The 20,287-nt window shown below is 40.4% G+C and overlaps 2 protein-coding genes across 2 annotated transcripts in view; both read right to left on the reverse strand.

The window, feature by feature from the left end:
- The window catches only part of sptbn4b (spectrin, beta, non-erythrocytic 4b), a gene marked incomplete at its 5' end in the record, with an annotated part of 119,655 nt that extends 119,160 nt beyond the window's left edge, over positions 1–495 (reverse strand). The window contains one exon of the mRNA XM_082503899.1: positions 380–495. The remainder of the gene's footprint in view (positions 1–379) is intronic.
- A 491-nt stretch (positions 496–986) lies between these two features.
- Positions 987–16,633, reverse strand: kcnk6 (potassium channel, subfamily K, member 6). Its single transcript, XM_082502434.1, has 3 exons — positions 16,220–16,633; positions 8,431–8,823; positions 987–2,493 (listed from the first exon to the last, which is right to left on the reverse strand). Exons 1-3 carry the CDS (start codon positions 16,533–16,535, stop codon positions 2,252–2,254), a joined length of 951 nt encoding a protein of 316 aa, XP_082358560.1. The 5' UTR covers positions 16,536–16,633; the 3' UTR covers positions 987–2,251.
- Between the last annotated feature and the right edge of the window lie 3,654 nt (positions 16,634–20,287).

Here is a 20,287-nt window from a genome sequence, read left to right on the forward strand (position 1 = left end):
CATGAACAAGCAGATGAGCAGGTTTACGGTACAAAGTGGCCCCATGAATGCACATGGAAATAAGATTATGTAAGCTGGCCAACTACCAGTTCAGCATACCAGTAACTGAACTTAAAATGGATTCTAATGCATTCACACACTTCAGTAAAACACACACTATACCCAAAAGGAAACTGGCACAAATCCAATGTTTGGCTTTGCTCTCACCTAAACTCTGAGTGAAACAGTTGAAATGAGACTAGTTGGGCATTAAAGCAGACCTGATATTTTCATTTCCAGCATCATATTTTCCACTTTGACCTTTACTAAAATAGCTTTGCATGACTCTCAGGTCAAAAATAAACTTTTTTTTTTTTGGAAAAAATAAAAACAAACTTACCTTATTCTAGGCTTTGGTGCAAACGCTCAGTTGCTTTAACACAAGGGTGGCGGAACTCCAGACTTCAAGGGCTGGTGTCCTGCAGGTTTTAGATATCATTCTGGGTCAATACACCCGAATCAAAGGATTAGTTGATTACCAGGCCTCTGGAGCACTTCAAGACATGTTGAGGAGGTAATTTAGCCATTTAAATCAGCCGTGTTGGATTAAGGACACATCTAACACCTGCAGGCCACCATCCCTTGAGGCCTGGAGTTCCCCACTCCTGCTTTAACTCATCTACCTTAAGTCAGATGATTTGGTTTTTGATTGGCTGTCCCTTAAAAAACAGGGTTGAACAGCAGACAACACAAAACAGCTTTTAGCTCATTATTTGCACATATTAATCTTGCACCGTTACACACGTAAAGCTTTTAAACATCACCCTCATTTAGTAGCGCCCAACCTTGTAACAGTAAGGCAAAATAAGAATCAGTTGTTATCCTTTAAATAATGACTTGAGGTTTTTTTTTTTGTAACTTCTACAGTTCTTATATGTAACATTTTAAGATTCTGAAAAGGTACAAATGCTGTGAATTGAAGAATAAAAAGACAAACATGGCAACACATTACAAAGTTTCTTTAATTTACAACTTTTCATAGTGAATACAAGCTACATTTTACTACACTACAACACACACACAACTTATTTTACAGTATCGGATAACTTCACTACTTTTAACTTTACTGTTCACATCAGTTTTACTATTAAAGTGCATTTCAAGTGTTTCTCTGATGGACACCATTCCAGATGTTTGAAGTCACAGATGTGGACAGGTTTTTGTTTGAAAATTTGGTTCTCTTAAAATTATTCACCACAATTAAACGCTCAGTTTTATTTATCTGGTGTCATTTTCTTTTCTTCATCCTTTGTTCACTCCCTCCATTCTTATGTTGAACATTTAAAGACATAATTATCAATATGTTGCATTACATACAGGCAGACGCTAGGGGGCAGCAGCATAAAGCAGGAGGTAAACTGCTCATCTGTGGCTTCCTTGCTCTTCATGACCTACCCACATAAAAACGACTACTTAAACAATGTCTGATTAAATAAGATTCCCCTTAACGCTCCTGCTGCTTCAAATACTCAATCTGAGGTAATGATCTCAAGCTTTAATAAGTTTAATTTATTGCAGTTGTGATCATTTGTGGTGTAAAGATAGAAAGGTTCAAACTAGCTCAAGTCTGACAGTGCTATGAACATAGATGGATGAATAGGTGGGAGGTGTTTTGACCAGGAAGAAGAATAAGGAGATAAACAATGAATGCACCCACATAAAAATGTAAAATATTCAGCTTCAGCACAAATACATTAAAGACAATATTTGTTTGTCAGTGAGACAAACCTGTCGCAGAAAAGCAAGAAGACCAAAGAGGAAACAAAAAAGGTAAAAAAAAAACCCAAAAACAACAACAACAACAACAACTAAACTGTATCAGAAGTTTTAGGCCGAAGCCCATCATGTGCAATCCTGACTGTAAACAGCACAGTTACACTGGTGTGTCAGAGGGAGATGTTTTCCTTTTAGCCCTGGTTGGGAGAATCTGTCCCTGTGTGCAACACGAGGTGCAATACCCACTCCTAAACTCTTTGGTGGCCCTCTATTTCTCAAATACTCAATCCTGAAACTCATCTCAATCCTCCTTAATGTTTCCTCCAATGGATTTTTTTAAATGAGTTGAAAAGGAAGAAAATAAACAAGAAGAAGGAAAAAAAAAAGAAAAGAATTCAGAATCAGCCCACCAAGTCCTCATGTTCCATCAGTGGTTCAAGACGTAAGGATTTGTGAGAGATGGAGCTTCTTTCCCTTTTCTCTCCGTCCTCACAGCTCAGCCCCTGTTGATGGTGTTGTAGGACACCTGTGATCCCGGCTCAAGGTGATTGCTGGCACCCTTTTCTGTCTGCCTCTGGGGACTCTCGCCGTGATCCACGATGGGCTCTCTGTCCTCATCCGGGTCAGAATCTTCACAGCGAGGCAGCTGTAGCATGGTAGTCAGGCCATGCACATCAGACATCTTGTGGAAGGTGCGTAGCAAGAGGTACATCATCATCAGACCCAAGAACAGGTACACTGGAGACAGAGAGAGAGAGAAGCCAGGAGGGAAGGGATGGATTTTTTTAAATGCAAGGATATTTAACAGAATTTGACTGGTGATTAATTTCGATAAATGTTTCAGCCTTTCTGCTGTGGCTCCAAATACCACATAAAACCACATGTAGGTATTCTCTCTTTGACTGTGCTGGTGATCTGTTTATTATGCAACACTGAGGTTGGAAAAAGCAATACTGCAGCAGGTGTGATACTAAATCTATCAGCTTATGAAAACCAGCAGGTTATGAAAATGTTAAAGCTCTTTACAGCTTTTAGGCATTGGTACACTACCAGTACATGCAACCACAAATAGCTGTGTGGTGCATTATGTGCAGAATTTAAAGTATATTATTTGTTGGTATTAATTAAAAATAAATACTACAAAGATGCATGGTTACTTTATGATCTTAGACAAGCAAGAAACTTACAAACTCATGTAGCTGGTAAAGAGAAAATAAGTCCGAATACACTTGACTAACAACCAATTTTTAAACATTCATTTAACCAAAAGGAGAACAAAAGTGCCCTCAAGGTGGCAAAGGTGAAAATAAAATCTCAACCTTTGTTACTTCTGCTCTGATTCTTGCGAGTGCCTTAAAGAAATCCGTGTGGTTTTACTGTGTAATGTGTGCATTAAGCGGAGTTCAGGCCATGAGCAGCAGTCACTCACAGCACAAGCAGGCCAGCTCTAAGAAAACATCATTCGATGTTACAAATGTAACGCATGTTTCATATGAATTAGTCTGACTAGGAGTTTGAATCTTGTTCTCACAGACTATAAAACTCATCATGGTTAAAAACAGCAGCTGGTGATGAGTTTAAGATTGGTTTAAACTCCAAACTTCCCAGAAGATTTACCTCTCACTGTATCTGTGTAGGTTGCCAGTCATTCAGGTTATGGTAGTTTTATTTAAAGGCTAGCAAGACTTGTTTTTTAGGTTCGGGGATTCCCGGGTATTTATTTGCAGTGCAGTGGAAGAGCCCTGCAGCAGTTGGCGAGTTTTTTTGACTTGTTCTTACTTAGGCAGCGATCAGTCTCTTCAGTTTGCAAGTTAATAGGGTCAAGCTGGCAGCTACGATCAGTTTGTGATTATAGATGTTATTGGTATAAAGTTGCCAAAAGGTTGTGCTTATTGGTGCAAACTAACTCAGACTGATTGCCAACATACTGGGAATCAATCTGTTTTTAAAGTAGACAGCAATTACTTGCAAACAGTCACAAATCAGAGAGCGATTCCAGTCAGTCACCGTGACTGTTTGGAGAAAGTTTGTCTCCCACCAGGCAACCTGTGCATAAGGTTAACAAGGTTGTTCTTCTTCAACTAACCAAGGTGCATATTTATCCAGCATGTCCTGGGTCTGTCCCAGGATTTCCTCCTACTTGGACATGCCTGACACCCAAGTATGAGGGTATTAGGCCAAACTAAGGTTTTGTTTGCTCTAGAACATCGTTTCTACAACTTGACTGCAGTCGACCAGTCGATTGGACATGATTTGGAAAGGCACGCACACACACGCACACACAGAATAAGTTAGCAAAAACTGATGTATTCAACTGTACAAAATACGTTTCAACATGTCTGAAGCCTTTAAATAGCATAGCTTTATAGTAAACTTCATTGTACGTATTGCATTCAACCTTAATTTCACACAATCCTGCAAAGAATGACTTAAATACCATCAGCAGGAGCGATGGAAAACTCATAATTCTCATAATGCTCAAGAAAATGGCACGACGACTGAAAATGATAGAAACGTCTTTGCTAACAGAAAACTGCTTAAGCACCCTGTCCAGAAGATTACCTACTCTCATTTACCACATCTGCATTATTTTCTGAGTTATACATAAATATATATAGTTGTATACAAACGGCAAATGTAAAGTGACAGAACACAGTCCTATAGCATGCAAACGTAGGTCTGCAACGCTCTTCAAAGCACCTACACTGCTACCAATGCATAACCATGACAGCATATTTAGAAGGAAGAGGAGCTAAAGTAGTTTTTCAGTTTTCAAAATAGGTTCCTTTTCAATTTTACCACACAGCACTTCGGCTGAGGAACAATGCGTCAGGCTGCAGTCTGTCACTAATCCTCTCCAGAACCACCAGGGGCTGTTTGGGTTAATCTGACTCGACCTACACTGTTATATAAAGCAGCCTGAGGGACAAGAGAGCAACATCGCCGGTCCCTGTGAGCTACTCCACTCTGCCTCCTTCCAACCTGAAGTCAAGGGATTAGCTGTGGGCAACACGAAAGAAAACACAGCTTTCAGCAGAGCTCCTGAGCTCCTCATCAAAATGAAACACGTTAACAGGTGAGATCAAAGGAGTTAAAGTACTACAGGGTGAATTTTCCTTCCTAGTTAAGTTGCTGGAGGGCTCTGAGGAAAATTAAAGAAACTGTGTGAAATGCTGCATTCTCTCAATCCTGTAAACAGCAGAGCTCATTCATCCCAGTGTGTGTCTGTCAGATATTCACTGTAGATATTCACTCTGACCGAGCCCACAGAAAAAAAAACAAAAAACAGCAAGCCTGCTTTTAGACACAAAGGTCATTCCAGCTCTGACTCGATTACCGAAAGGAAGCCCACAAAGAAGCTGAACAACAACAGCCGACTATGGAAATAACCTCCATCATGTGATAACAGTTTTTTTGATTGCCAGAAAAAACAGACGGGCATCTAAGTAAGGTTTTAAACACGACGCACACATGCACATTTGACTCATATGGGAATATCCTCCTACACAGCGGTGGGCAATTGAGAAACGGGGACTGTCGTGACAGAACTCAATTCTGCTCATAATTATCTCTTTATAAGCTTATTAGTGCAGCCCTCTCACAAATACCCCTTCCATAATATCATACACTAATAAACATGTTATGGAAATGCACTCTATAAAGAGCACAGTCTTCATTTACTAATAAAACAAACAGTTTAGAAGCTCGACTTTAACTGATAACTGTTAACATCAGCCTGTTAAAATGCTCAGAGCCTTAACATGCAGATGTTAAGTGTGTATTGATCACCACAGTCACCTCCTTATTTTAGCTGCACTGTAAAGTATGGCGAGTGTTGGTGCAGAATGAAAAGGATTTGAATGCATGCACCAGAGTTCATAATTATCCCAATAATTACAGCGATTTTCAGACACAATTGGGAGATGTTGGTCAAAGTCAGAGAAATGAAAACCCTCCAGAAGGCGAGGCAGTCTTAATGCTCATAAGTAACCTTCAAACACCTGTGAGCATTTATCTGTCATTTTTATAGCATTACCTAAATTAACTTTTATTTCATTGGGTCACAAGAAAAAAAATGCACGCATAGAATAATAGATTTCAATTCAACTCCATCCTGAAGACAAGAGCTCTTTGTTTCCTATGCTTGGCATGGACATGGATGTCTATATACCACTAAACAAAAAGGTCTTCCGGGGTTACGTGGGCTATAATTACAGCCGATGATTGATCTAAGCACTTACGCCCGACTTCACAGTCTGAGTGCTGTTGCACTTACCGAAGAACAAACGTCAAAGTCAGATATCACTTTATTTTGTTTTTGTGCGATTCTCCTCAAAGTCAGCTCAACTTCAAACGAGCTACACAGAAGAGTGAACTTCAATTTACAATTTATGAGGAACCGCCAACCTGTCAACCCTGACTTGGTAGCGAGAAAAAGGCAGCGAGAGGTGTTACTTCTCACATCAGAGGTGAGAATGAAGACAAAGCCACAAAGGTCAACTTCTGTCAGAGCAGCAGGACAAAAAAAGATTCAAGAGATTTTAATTATCTGTGAGTGTAGAACATATTGCCAATATGTTCTACACTCACAGATCTCAATGCATCTCATGCAGTTCCTTTCATTGCATTGAATCCAGTTCTCTTTTTAAAAAAATACTATCAACTTTTCAGCCCCCAGTACTTCTCTCTTTAATGATTTTTGGAAAGACCGCCCTCCTCTCACTCTGTGCTTCTGCAGGTGTTTCAGATATTGTGGTGGACCTGCTCCCCTTTACAGCTCTGCAGGCATGTAGCAGCTACGTGTGACCCTCACAAGCAAACCACAGCAACCTCGGCGTGTGCCATGTACCCAGGTTATCAACCATTGCTACCACACCCACAGGTGCAGTGGAGTTTCAGCTATATTCTTAGCCATCATCATCATCAAAGCACAAACACCATGAAACAACCGGCTTTCTATCATGCTGGAACAAATTTAATGTTTTATTTTAATTTATGTTAGAGGTAAATAAATGATACCTTTTCTTTTTAGTGCAAGTCACAGGTCACATACAGTGTGTTTGGTGGTTAGTTACAGGAGCTGTCCAGGTTAAAAACCTGGTTGCTCCCATGTATTTACTCATCTTTAGTCACCACAGTTCAAACAATGCGTGGAGATTTTCCAGTAAATAAAAGGTTCACATTCAAAGCACACTGTACTGGATGTATTATTCTATCCATGATTACCTTCTTCCCCACCTCTCTTTGTGTATTTCATTTCACCCTATTCTTAGCATACTACTGTGCAAAATTTTAAAGCAGAGTTAAAATTTTGGCTGGACTGTGTGCGGCATCACAGGCACGCATATCCTCGTGCACATGCAAGTTTTTATACAGAAATTTCAGACATGAATATAGTCACCTAAGCACTGAACCCCAACTCAGAAGGTTGCTTTTACTTATTTATGATACATTTACTGTGAGATTAGGACTAAGATTAAAAATGGTGGTATGCAATTTTAAAGCATGTTTGTAAGACCCGACTCTGAGCTTAAACATGCACTGATATGAGCTCTGCTGTGCTCTGGGACATGATGAGACAACACCTTCTTCTCAAAAATACAGATAAGCAGTCTTAAAGAAGAGGTGTGTTAGCCTGGGACTGTGACTTCAGGGCCATGTCGTTACTAATGACTTCCACATAAGTTGATCCACTAAAGTGAAGTGGATCAGCGAGCAACTTTGGATAGAATAAATCCACTTAAAACATAGTTGGACAGCTTGCACTTCATCTGTGTTAGCATAAAATCCAAACCAAATAAAAGCTTCACTTTCAGACCATAAATGAAAGATTGAAGCAGTTGCCATAGCACCAAATATTAGTTTTGAATTCAGCATCTTAAAACCTCGCTCCTCACAGCCAGAGGTGACCGTATTTGGATGAAAAGGTGGAGTAATACGTTACAGACTAGAGCTAAATTGTAGTAGTGTCTGCTAATCAGTGCCAAGTAATAAGGGGTGCACAGCTGATAGAAATATAGTCTTGATCAAGATAATCATCTTGATATCATCTGCTGTTAGGAATGATCTTCTTGTGGCCACTAGATGAGCTGCAGTTTTCAGCTCTTTGTTTGATTTTTTCAGAATCAGATTATGTTCATCTGTACACAAAGAATTTGTCTGTGTCATTACAAAATTAGCTTTCTTTATGCTTTCTATTACCGTAGCTTAACTTAACCTTAGTCTGCTTCCTCCTAACTGTGGTTATCAGCAGTATACTAAGTGGATTCACATCAGTTTTTGTTTTTTTCCATTATTATTTTATGTTAGAATCTGGCTGATCTGATGATATTACAGATTCATTTCTCTTTTTCTAAGCCAACTTTCCTAACTCTGTGTCCTAACTCAAATTTGACCTGAGCCCCTTACACAGAAATTATACATGAATTGTTAAGCGTTAATGCGTTATGTTTTAATAACAGGCAAGTCTGACATGATCAATGAGAAAATCTGTGTCTGTGAAAGTAATGTAACATCGGTTTGATTAGAAGCAAGTCCCCCGCCTGTAAGAAAAAGAGCCAAAAATTACTTTAACAATGTGGTTTATCTGAGCTGTAAGCTGGTTCAGCCCGTGGCTGCACTCTAATTGAGTGCACTGGATGAATGCATTTCTAGTCTACAAACAAACGGACTCACCCATGACAGCACCAAGATACAGTGTCCTATACTTCTGCTCTGGCTGCATCCCTGGCACAAAATCCCCCAGTCCAATGGTGCACAGAGAGATGAAACAGAAGTAGACGCCATCCAAAAAGCTCCAGGACTCCTCCAACTTGGTGAAGATGGCTGCTGGCACCACAAAAAAGCACAGCACCACCAGAAACAGCAGCAACACAAAGTGGACAGCAGTGGCGGGCCGAGGCTCCAGGCCTGATCTCTGAAGCAGGCTCACCGGAGCGAGGACCAGAGGGTACAGGAGCCTCTGGACACAGGCGGTGAGCACCAGCATGGTAAAGGGAACTCCTAACAAGGCGTAGAAGATGGAGAAAGCTTTCCCAGTGTCAGACAGAGGAGTGGATTGACCATAACCTGGAGGAACAGCAACATGACAAGTTTTAGAGGAAGTGGGAAATTAGATGAGATGATAGAAAAGACACGATAGAAATTGTTGTGCTTTTTCTTTACGAGAGTCATTCAATAAATCTAAATGTAATTTAATTAAAAACATTAATGTAACACTTTAAAATATTTGAGCTGTATTGTGATTTTGCAAGCTGCTATTTCTGGTGCTGTTGAACTGTATTGGATTACAAAAAAGGGATCTTATGTATTTTGTCCTTACTGATATAACTCAGATGCACAAAAACAATATATAAACAGTATAATGCAGTCAAATCAGCAGCCTCCACATTGATCATCAGCACTCAAGTCAATACAGCTCCAAAGCTTTCTAGCAAAAATGGAGCATTATAACATTAATGAGTTACTGGACAGCTGTAGAGCATAAAAATAGATTAATGTGCTAATGAGCACACTGATGTTACAGAGTCAGGTAGAGTTATTGGCTGCAACAGCAGCACGTAATTTGCCCCAGACTTTTTAACTTGAAGCTACAGAAAAACAGCAGCTTTAGTCAATGTCAGGGTACCAGTGCTGGTAGGAAGAAAATAAAATTCAGACTCCAGCATAAGCAACTCACTGAGGATCTGTCACAACTGCCTACAGGGATTATCTACCAGCAGAAGTGAAACTACTGCAAATGAATCTTCTGCTGGAGCTTTAACCTGGTGGCGTGATATAAAAGCTTTACAGCAGCACAAAGGATAGGAACGAAAACAACAGCTGAGTGCAGTTAAAAGTACCTCAGACTGAAAACACTGACGCACAGAGTACTGACCAGAGAAAGATAAGACCAGAAAGGACTGTATCCTGTAAAACTGTTTATACAGTGTAAATATATATGTAAATAATCCGCCGGGGTGGGGGTTAGGAAGTTCCTTTATATTTGGTTTGTGCAAACAGCACACCATCTGCTGTATGTGATCACAAAACATTAGGTTACTACACAAACGCCAGAAAACAGCTTTCATTTTAAAATGGAGCTATAAAACAACCATCCAGCCCGCCGCCTGTGCAGAACATCTGTAGCCCTTTAAATTACAGCTGTTTGAGAAAAAGTCTGAATTCTGCCTGCATTTATTTAAATAGTATTTTTAGCCTGTAAAAGAATGACACAAACATTCCTGAGTAATAAAGAAAACATTATTATCCAGTCCTGCCATAATAACGTTATCCAAATCACTGGCCACATTTGGATGATGTGTTTACAAAGGTGCTGCCGGGTGTTCAAAGTACAAAGCTGTCTTTGTCAAAATCATCTCCAAAGGACATGAGCTGTGTGTAAAGTGTACGACTACAAAAACCTGGGCAAATGTTTCTATTGCCACAGACTGGTCTGCTGTCTGCAGCGTGAACGTGGTCACAATGTTGATGAGACAATGTTGATGTGCACGCTAAGAACGAGCACAGCCTTTGTTTTCTAGGGGGTCGTGAACTCATGCTTTAAAAACATGACGTGTTTCACAAACTAAAGATTTGATGTCACTTTGACTACAGAGCAGCTGAGATGACGACACAATCTCCTGTCAGTTAAACCGAAGCCTTCGGGCGTTTAACGGAGTTCAGCGTGAGCTCTCTTTCAAAGCAAGCACAGGTTCAAGGCAGATGTAGCTAAAGTTACTGTGACGTTACAAACACGCGCACACATATGCAGTGGACTATACTCATCCAGACAGCAGCAAATACCATAGAAAGTACCATTTCCCACTTTTAGTGTAAACTGGAGGGCTTGATAACGGACACATGGAACCGTTTATCTCTACTGATGAAATCTGCATCACTCTGACCGAAGCAGACCGCTCCACACGATGATGCCCAGTGCCGATATTGCCCGTTGGTTTGATGTATTTGGCTTTGATCTGACTTTGCAGTTGTCACTTCAGTAGTTGTCACAAATAGATTACATTGAATTAACACCCTTTTACCCTGTTATGCCTCTGACACTACCAAAGCTCCACTTAGAGCCTCAGTGAGATTATCTGAACTAAAGTTTCTATCCAGGGGCATATTCAGTGCAAAGGGTACACAAAATTAGATAAGACAAATACATTTCAAGTTCAAGGTTCTTTATTTGTCACATGCATATTTAAAGCCATGGCATGGTCGGAGATAACGTTTCTCATATTTTTTTAAAACCAGCAAAACACAGGAGCTTACAGGCCTGTCTTAGTGTGGAGCTATTGTTCTTTGTGTTGTTTGTATTGCATATATACACACACAAACATTAGAAGACTGAATCAAGAATGTAAACAAATCAGGGTAAAAAGTATCGCCCTGTAAAATGGATTTGGGAAATTGAAAATTTTGCTTCTCTTTGTGATCGTTTTCCATGTTTTATGATCATTGCACAGTTATCAGCACCTCGCTCCTTTTTTTGGTAGCTTCTTGATAGCGCTGCAGTTTTGATGTAGATCTGTGGCCATCTTTCTGTCACACCTTAGTAGTTTGTGTTCCTGGTCACTTTGTCCTTGTCATTTCTGCTCTTATCTTCAATGCTTTTGTGTCCCTGGGTGTGTGCGCAGAGTGTTTGATCAATGATGTCAGCCTCTGACTAGAAGGCATGTAAAATCACATGGAAGCTGTTGTTTGGCGTTTAAAATCTGACAATATGCCATTTATCCAATGTGCAGTGTAACATTTCATCCACTCGGTCCCAGCTATACCGGCTCATCAGCTGTTAGCTGCCTGCAGACTTTTTAGTAAGTCCCCCTCCCACCTTTGCTCTGTCCAAAAGTTCAACAGTGACACTGACAAACATTACAAAGAACATGAGCTGGAGGTTTTCTCCCTGCTGTTAGGGACACATGTCAGTCACTAAAGCTTAAATCTAGACGTGGTGTGTGGTAAAGCAGGTTGAAATTTTTTTTAATTACTCCCCAAAATGTCCACTGATCGTAAAAAAACAAACAAACTATTGTTCCTTCTACTCAACATACTTGTTGGAGTGAGAGACTATAAATTTCACTATCTAAGTGCATCTGCTGCTTCCTCTTTTTGCCTTGAATTGAGTACCGGCATGTTAAAAAAACTCAGTGAGATCATAACGCAGCTAAACACGTTACACCATTTAAGGAAGTGTCACCCAGCCTCTGCTGAACACAAAGGGCCATTCTGTTCTGCTTCATGCATGAATTTGCATTTCTTCAGCAATCATGCGCCAGTGTCATTTATAACAGCAAGCCTGTGAATGTGACCGCCTTCGCAGCAGTTTGCCAACACAGCGGAGCAGCAGTGCAATAAGAGCGGCACGAAGACAGCTGCTGCAGATGTTTGATTGTGACAGTCGTCAAAAACTGTCAAGCTCAAGTCGCCAACTTGACAGCTAATTTCTTACAGTTTTATCTTAAACAGTTAGTTTACTCTTTAGGTTGGTTATACACACAGAGACACTGGGAAGACTCAAACATGAGGGCGTAGCAGACACATCGTTTGCTCTGTAGTTTGACCTTCGCCCATTATTTTCTAGTCATTGATACATGCATACTCTTTCTGTAACTTTAAAGCTAGAATTAAAATCTAAGTGTACAGGTTTGTATCTAGTATGTCTTTAACATTAATTCAGATTTGCCACCACATCACAAGCTAGTGTGAGACAGTGGCAATATACTGCAATATCTTTGAAGTATAGCACAAAGGGAGGCAATATTGCCATGTTAATATTGAATAATAATGATAATTCGCACAAAGATACAGCAATGATAGATAATTCCAGCTTTTTTGGGGTATTTATTTATTTTTCAGTTACAAAGATATCATGATATACTGTGCATAATTGTTTTGCAATGTATCACAGAGTCACTGGATTGTCTGACCATACCGTGATAATAACATGTCACGAGTTAATCTGAGTCCTACCCCTAGTCTCATCAGAAATACCCTGAGTATTCAATTCAATTTTATTTCATTCATAAAGCGGTAAATCACAACAACAGCTGCCCCGAGGTGCTTTATATTGTAAAATAGAGCCTCTACAATAATAAAGAGAGAAATCCCAACAAGCAAACAAGCCCCTTTGAGCAAGTATCAGTTAACAGTGGGAAGGAAGGCTCCTTTTTAACAGAACCGGGCTCAGGGAGGGGCAGTTATCTGGACTGAAAATCTGTCACAGTTCCTACACTATACAGAGGCACAGCAGTGAGTGTTTAAAACCTATCTGTAAAACACAGTGGAGACTCTGTCATGGTTTAGATCTGCATTTCAGCCACAGATGTTGGCGATCTTGTCACAATTGATGGAATTACGAATGCAGAAAAGTACCGTCAGACTTTTATCAACCATGCAGTGCCATCTGGAAACAGTCATTCCAAACACACTAACAGTACAAAAAAAGCACACAAAGCTAGTTTTCCATTGTGTTTTTCTCCATCAGTCATAGGTTGGCTCCATCAGCGCCTGGACCTTAACATAATGCATTTCAATTCTACTGTGTATCACATATGGTGATTCAAAGGGCTTCACATGCATAATTAAAAAAATAAATAAATAAATAAATTGTCCACATATAAAAATTCAAAAACTGCAACAGATGGATCCCCAATTTTTCTGTCAGGAGTACTGAACAGATTACAGTTTGGCAGTGGAGGAGCTAAAAGGGCATGTTGGACTATGAGGAGACAAAATGTCAGATATGCAACATTGTACAAGTTCAAGTAAGATTTTATATATATGAGTATTTTAACTTTAGTTCTGTAGGATACCACAAGCCAGTGTAGCTGAGACTGGACCAATATCTCTGTGTTATAAAACACAGAGATTTGCAAAACAGTTGCTAAAGAAACTGTAAGCACCAAAGTCCATCATTTTACATAAGCTGGTCTGAGTGGAGAATAACAATTCTTTCTTCCCAAACTGATAACTGCAATACCATGAGGATAGAGTGGCAGTTAGTGGAGCAGCGTGACAGAATAGAGCAAATAAGCACTAAATATCCAAACAGGAGCTTTAAATGTCCTCCAAGAAGCCTGAAGAACTGATCCTGAGACTAATTAAAAAAATTACAAGAAAGCGTGGCTAAGAGAGTTCAGGCTGTGCTGGCGATTAAAGGCGATCAGACCGAATGTTGACTCTCAGGTTCATCAGAATTGTACAAACTCCGCTTTTGCTTTATGCACTGAATTTACATTTATGTTTGCACAGGTTTCAATAAAACATTGCATTCCCATTTTCCTGGCAAAATTAAGAAATAAGGACAGGCTTGAGACTTTTGCACAGCACTGTACTTCACAGCAATTAAAAATCAAAACAAAAAGTATGACCTGAATGCCATCTCATTACAAACCGCCCATCTGGCTTGGCTTGTTTTTCTAGTCATTTTTCTTTCAGCTGAGGTTAATTACGTGGCTGAAACTGCAGCTTTAATCACAGACACGAGAACGTTGTGACAAACATTTTTCCTTCCTGTTACTTAACATCTCAGAACATGCCTTGCTGGCAGGCCCACCATGCACTGCTTTTGCATTTTGCCTCAACATCCTGTTTAAACAGGAAATACATAAAATTAAGTGCACATTGTACCATTTTACTGGGTGTTGAAAAAAATGTAGGTAAATGTGCATTTTTAATGGCAATAACTAAACCGGCTGAGAAGCTCTGGAAGCAGAGCGTGAATTTGTACCTCTGAACGACAGACAGCTCTGCGGCTCAGCTGAGAGCGTCCCACAGAGGCCCAGTGTGTCTAATTAAATGTCAAGGGTGTTGTTTTATGACACTGTGTATCCACAGCAAACCCTCACTGGATATTTTCGACAACACGAGGAGCTATTTGGTAAAAATGCATGAAAAATAAAACGAAATGTGTAGAATGAAGGGCTTTTTAAATGCAGGATTTTGTTAATCCATGTTTAGCTGCCCAGACAAGGATCGAACCAATCTTTGCTCAAACCTTTTTTCAGCGGAAGTTTTCAATGAATTTTTTTCCCCCCAGCCTGGGACCAGAAAACCTACTGATAATGTACAGTCATGTGAAAAAGGAAGTTTTCACTGGTCTCTGCACAATCTGGTCAGAGCATTTGAGCATTTGTGTCAACAATTTCACCAGATTCCCAGGAAGCATGTGGAATTGTTAACATCCCTGCAAACTCACCCCAAGGTCAGACTGTGCAATGCCCAACAACTACATCTGAGACTCCACAGGCCCCAGAGTGGGTGGCTTCACAAAGATGTGAGGGACTGCTAATTATACAGAAAACCTTTAAGTTACTGAATCACTTAGTTTTCTTTTCTTTTCTTTTTTTTAAAGAAACAAGAGTCCTTTGAATACTCTTTTTCACATGATTGTATATTTAACTCCCGTGCTTGCAATGACACCATAGAATAATTTGCCAAATTTTAAGGTTATTTGTAATGAAATTCTTGCATTGTCACTTAACTTCTCTCATAAAGTAGCAGGACTTAAGAGGAAGCCTAAACCCTCTGTTTTAATGTGAAATGATCTGATCCTACATTTCCCATCATGCAGCAGTATCTACTCTGGTTCTGTCATAAGCTCTCCAGTTATGACTTTAAAGTCTCCAAGCCCATTTCCAACACACGGACACCGCTGATATGAATTTTGCGTGTACAGAATACCATTTTCCCTCCAGCCTAAAGCCTGAAAAACAAAGCAAATATATAAACAACTAAACTAATCGTATCACCAAACACTTAAGTAACTAGGATTTGGTGCAATGTGCTTTATATTTGGGCCTGCAGGTAAGTGAGTCGTTCAAGGCCAGCAGAACACCACAAAGAACCCAGTGTGGACAACCTGGCTGGTCCCACAAAAACCTCTGTGATGTATTCTGCTCTCACCTTCACTTCCTGTAACATCCAGGTCAGGCTGCTACATACCGAACACCGAGCAGGTGCTCAGATCGCACAAGACCCACGAATATTTTGGTAACATCACCGATGTATGATAATCAATTTCCCCTTTTCTTAAATACCTGCTTTCATACTTTCAAAGTAAGACCAGAAATAAATCACATGATGAGGGAATTTCCCTCATCTACACGCAGATTTGGGAATTTTACAGATTTACAGATTAAAAGGAAACAACGTATAGTGGAAACTTTTTTCTCCCCTGAGGTCGATACATCGGTTTGCGTTTAGATCTTAAATAGCTCAAGCTTTGAGTCACAGCTACAACATCCATAACACGTGGCAACATAACTCCAGAAAACTGCCACCTGCATTTAACCCAGCATTGTTTTTGTGTTTCCCTCCTCACACTAAAGCCACAGACGTCCCCTCAATGGACTGCAGACTTTCTGTGGTTCAGCCTGTTTGCAGTTTACGGTAACGCGTAACACTGCCGAGGCTCCACTGTGCGCAAAAACGCCCTCAGGTGTTTCCTCGCCAAACTTTCTTCACTTTTGTTTGCACTCACCGACAGTGGTGACCAGAGTGTTAGCGAAGAACATGGACGATGCCAGGTCCCAGTTTGAGGTAGCGGAGGCGTTTCTGATGAGGAAGACGCCGTACTTGTTGGCCGCCAGCACTTTGAGCAGAAAGTTTTCGAGGGACGCGGCGCTGACGCAGCTCTGGTTCAGAAACTCCTTCTTCAGAACTTCCATATCATGTCGCAGCTTGTCCTCCATCGGCCGCTCGATGGTGGAGAAAATCAGGGCTCCGAAAAGCAGGTAGATGACATAAAACAATATAAAGCCTACGAGCAACAGCCACGACCTGCCTACTAAAGCCATGTCTTAGGTTTAGTTCTGGACCTACTCACTCTGTTCCTCTCTTTTCCTCTTTGTGTGAAAACTATTCGGGGGCTGTCCTAATTGAACTTGAACCCCTCCTTGTCACTGCATCCTCCTCCCACAGCAGGAACAGGGGGTGTGTTCAGCTCAGAGTCCGTTGTGCATCCTGGGTCCTGCACGAATCCAGGTGCGTTTATTCGTTTATTAGACTTAAATGATCACATCTTTCCCGTGATACACCCGCCCCTAATTTCAAGAAAAGCCTGAAAAATATTACCACTGTTCTTAAGAATCGCCAGAAAAAAACCCTCTGTGCTTGTAATAAAAAACGCCTGAAAAGAAAGAAAGAAAAAAAAAGAAAAACTAGAATAATAGCGTCTTTTGGCTTTTGGAATTGAACTCAGGACCTTCTTGCTGTGCGGCGACAGTGCTAACCACCGTGCTGCCTTACTTACGGAACAGTAATACCGTTTTTTTCTTGCGTATTACGGCCCAAAGTGGTTTTGCTTTTATTTCGCATGTTTTGGGCTCAGAGGAAGTCCACACCCTTCCACACATTTAGCCCTCCTGTGTCCTCCTCTGAATGTGCCATTCAATATTTTGATAAGCAGAAGAAAAGTCATTCTGGATCCTGATGATGATAAGAAGAAAACACCCTATGAAATCCGCTAAATTCTTTCAGTGTTCATATCTTTGTTCAGTAGTTCTTCATGTAAACTGAGTCTATTCTGCCACGGAGGAATTCTGGTCAGTTTCCATGATATCCATGATCATGCCACTGCCTTTCCACAGCATTTTTAATGCTCACATGGACAAAAGATGTATGATGATTTATTCTTGGACTATATTAGAACTGTTTATCTTGATTTAAAATTCAAAATAATCTTTATTTGTCTTACACTGGGCCTTTGTGTGGCACCTCAGTTCATCCTCTATCTGAAAGGTTGTTTTACTACCTTTACCCCTCCCTTTAAGAAAGTTTTTCGTTTTGCTGCTGATCAACTGCTGCTCACTGAACAACACCTGAACAACAGGTGGGTGGAGCTGTTGTGCTTGAGCTGACCAGGTACTGATGCCATCATAGAGAGCCAGGGAGAGAAAAACCCCCAAAACTGTTTGAAGCATGAGCTTTTGGCTCAAAGGGATTGCTTGTACATTCATTGGTCTTATTTTTCAAAACTTCATGTCTCATCCATCCATCCATCTCTTCTGCTTATTCAATTCAGGGTCACAGGGGGCTGCAGCCTTTCCAAGCTACCATAGTGGGGGACATCCTGGACAGCTCGTGACCATTACAGGTCCCCTTTAATTAAAAGTCCCTTCAGCAGCTACAAGTGTGAGTGTAGTAATTTTATCTCTAAGTACACCATGTTACAAAAACATAATTTGTTCCATTTGTTTATTTGAATCTATAGAAACTGCAAGTTAGTCAATGTTTTGGGAAAAACAAAAGTTCAATTATCTGAAATTCATGTCCTTAAAGGGGAAAAAATCCTGCAAAGACCTGACACAGGCCTGAGAGACACATCTGGCCCTTCGGTTGATCCAGCTGTTCATGAAGCCTCAGCAGAAATGGTCACAGTGTAAGGGAGGCTGTCAAGAAGCCCGTCTTAAGGAAGGGAACAGAGAGAAATATGCCAGATTACACTAGAACTGGACTGAAACTGGTCTTATACCGCGATTAAGCCAAATTTAGTCCTAACCCCACCATCATTAGAGCAGCGTGGAATCATCATGACAGAGAACAAGCTGCAAAGAAGCGCTTTGAATGTCCTTCAAGAAGCCTGGACAGCTATGCATGTCATCTGTACTGTATTTCCCACAAATGTTGGACTTCCCCTTTAACTCAAGTTGGCGGAAACTTAACTGATCTGCCGCTTCATGTGAAGGTCAGATGGGAGTTCCTGGGCTGTTCGGCTCTTACCCAGCGGTTACTAGGTACAACAAAACACTCTCACTGTGCTCTGTTTGCTTCTCCTGGAAGTAATCGCTGGCTTGTCTGTGCTGTTTATGCATAAGGCCAGCTGACTCATGCGGTGTAAACGGTGAGGTCAGGGCAGTCTGCTGCTCATCTGCCTGTTTTCTACCCTGCAGTATAAAGCTCTGTTATGATAGCACAGCGGGCAGGCAGCTGCTCTGACTCAGCAAATAAAGTGCTTAACTCTCTCTGCGCCACTGATCTCGGAAAGAGGTGATGGTGACATGCCACACAGGATAATCTCGCTAATACTGGATTATTTATCACGTTAAAAAGTGAACCAGTCCATGTCTTCAGCTTCTGATAAAATAAAATAGAATTTATTAGGCGATAGTGCTGCTAAAGCTGAAATAAGATATGATCTTCTATAAATATGAAAAAATTCCTTTACGTTGTATTCACAGGCATCTGTATGCAGTGATTTTGTGAATCACTTCAGCCCCTCTCGCAGTCTGCAACATGAATTATTACATGCAAGAACGCAGCTTGATATTTTACACGCTGTTTTCCTCACACAATGTCCCAGTTGGTTATCACAGTGTGCACTATTATATGTCCTTGTATTAATAGTCAGGCTGTGATGGTAAACAGCCAACAGGCCAGAAATCTTTTGCCGTGTGACCAGCAGCTTTTTACCAGTTCAGCAGCTGTTATCAAGTTTGTTTTTTTTGAAGCCACATTTAAAACACAGGCCATCAAGTTTAGCAGACGTTTGGCTTGTTTTCTGATGTTCCACACTGTTTTGCATATGTTACAGAAGCAGCATTAAGTGTCATTAATCCTGCAGAAGTTGATGACTGTTCACATATTCAACACCAGGGATTTTATTCTAAAGTAGACATTTACAGATTTTACTTTTCCTGATGATGTAATATTTTCTAAAAATCAACATAATGCAATGTTTTTGCATGACAGAGTCAAAGTGAGACTAATTTTAATTGCTTTGCAGGTAATTAACTGAATTCTGCCCTGTAGACTAATGAAATCTTTGACCTACTGGAGGGTACGTGACAGTAAAAGGCAGATATAACAAAATGCATTAGGCTCTATGTGCAACAAATATTTAATGAAAATCAATTAAATAGATGTTATTAAAAGCCAACATTAAATGGTGCTAGAATAAAAGCAGGGACATTATCATCAGTCCTTCAAACATGGCCTGCAGCTCTGAACTTTTCTCAACACCGCCCAACAGTGGTGACCATCACACGGTGTTTAACTCTCCAGTTCCCAAAATACGACAGATTATGAAACTGTGAGGACAGAGCAGTAAATATTTACAGCTAGTGAGAGGAGATGTGTGTTACGCCCCCTGTCGGTGCAGCTCCTTTGCCTTGAACCATGTGGAGTATCTCCAGAGGTGGAGACATGTTTGAAGCTAAATGTGAAACAGGATGATTGCGGAAAATATCGTGACCTTATTCTCCTCAAACTTCCTCAAGTGAAAGTGTGAAAATGACAGTCTATTAAATGTTTGGTCAGTTTTTAACCAAAGCAGAAAAATTTGTTTCTATTTTGGTTTCACAGTTAATTTTCAGAATTTTCTTGTTTCAGTTTAGTTTACAGCTTCTGTTTGTCAGGCGCACAACAGTTTCTATTCTCGAGAAACATTCGTATCAAAGCCTCTTCAGGTTAAGTTGTCTTGATAAATTATATCAATGGCTTTCACAAAGACGAGACATATTTTCTGTATCTATATATTTCCTGTATAAGTATAAGAAACATGGACCAAAGTTATGGACTTATGAACAAAGTCCCACGCTAATCCATAGAG

The sequence above is a fragment of the Aulonocara stuartgranti genome (assembly GCF_965226115.1).
Source record: "Aulonocara stuartgranti genome assembly, chromosome: 14".
NCBI classification, from domain to species: domain Eukaryota; kingdom Metazoa; phylum Chordata; class Actinopteri; order Cichliformes; family Cichlidae; genus Aulonocara; species Aulonocara stuartgranti.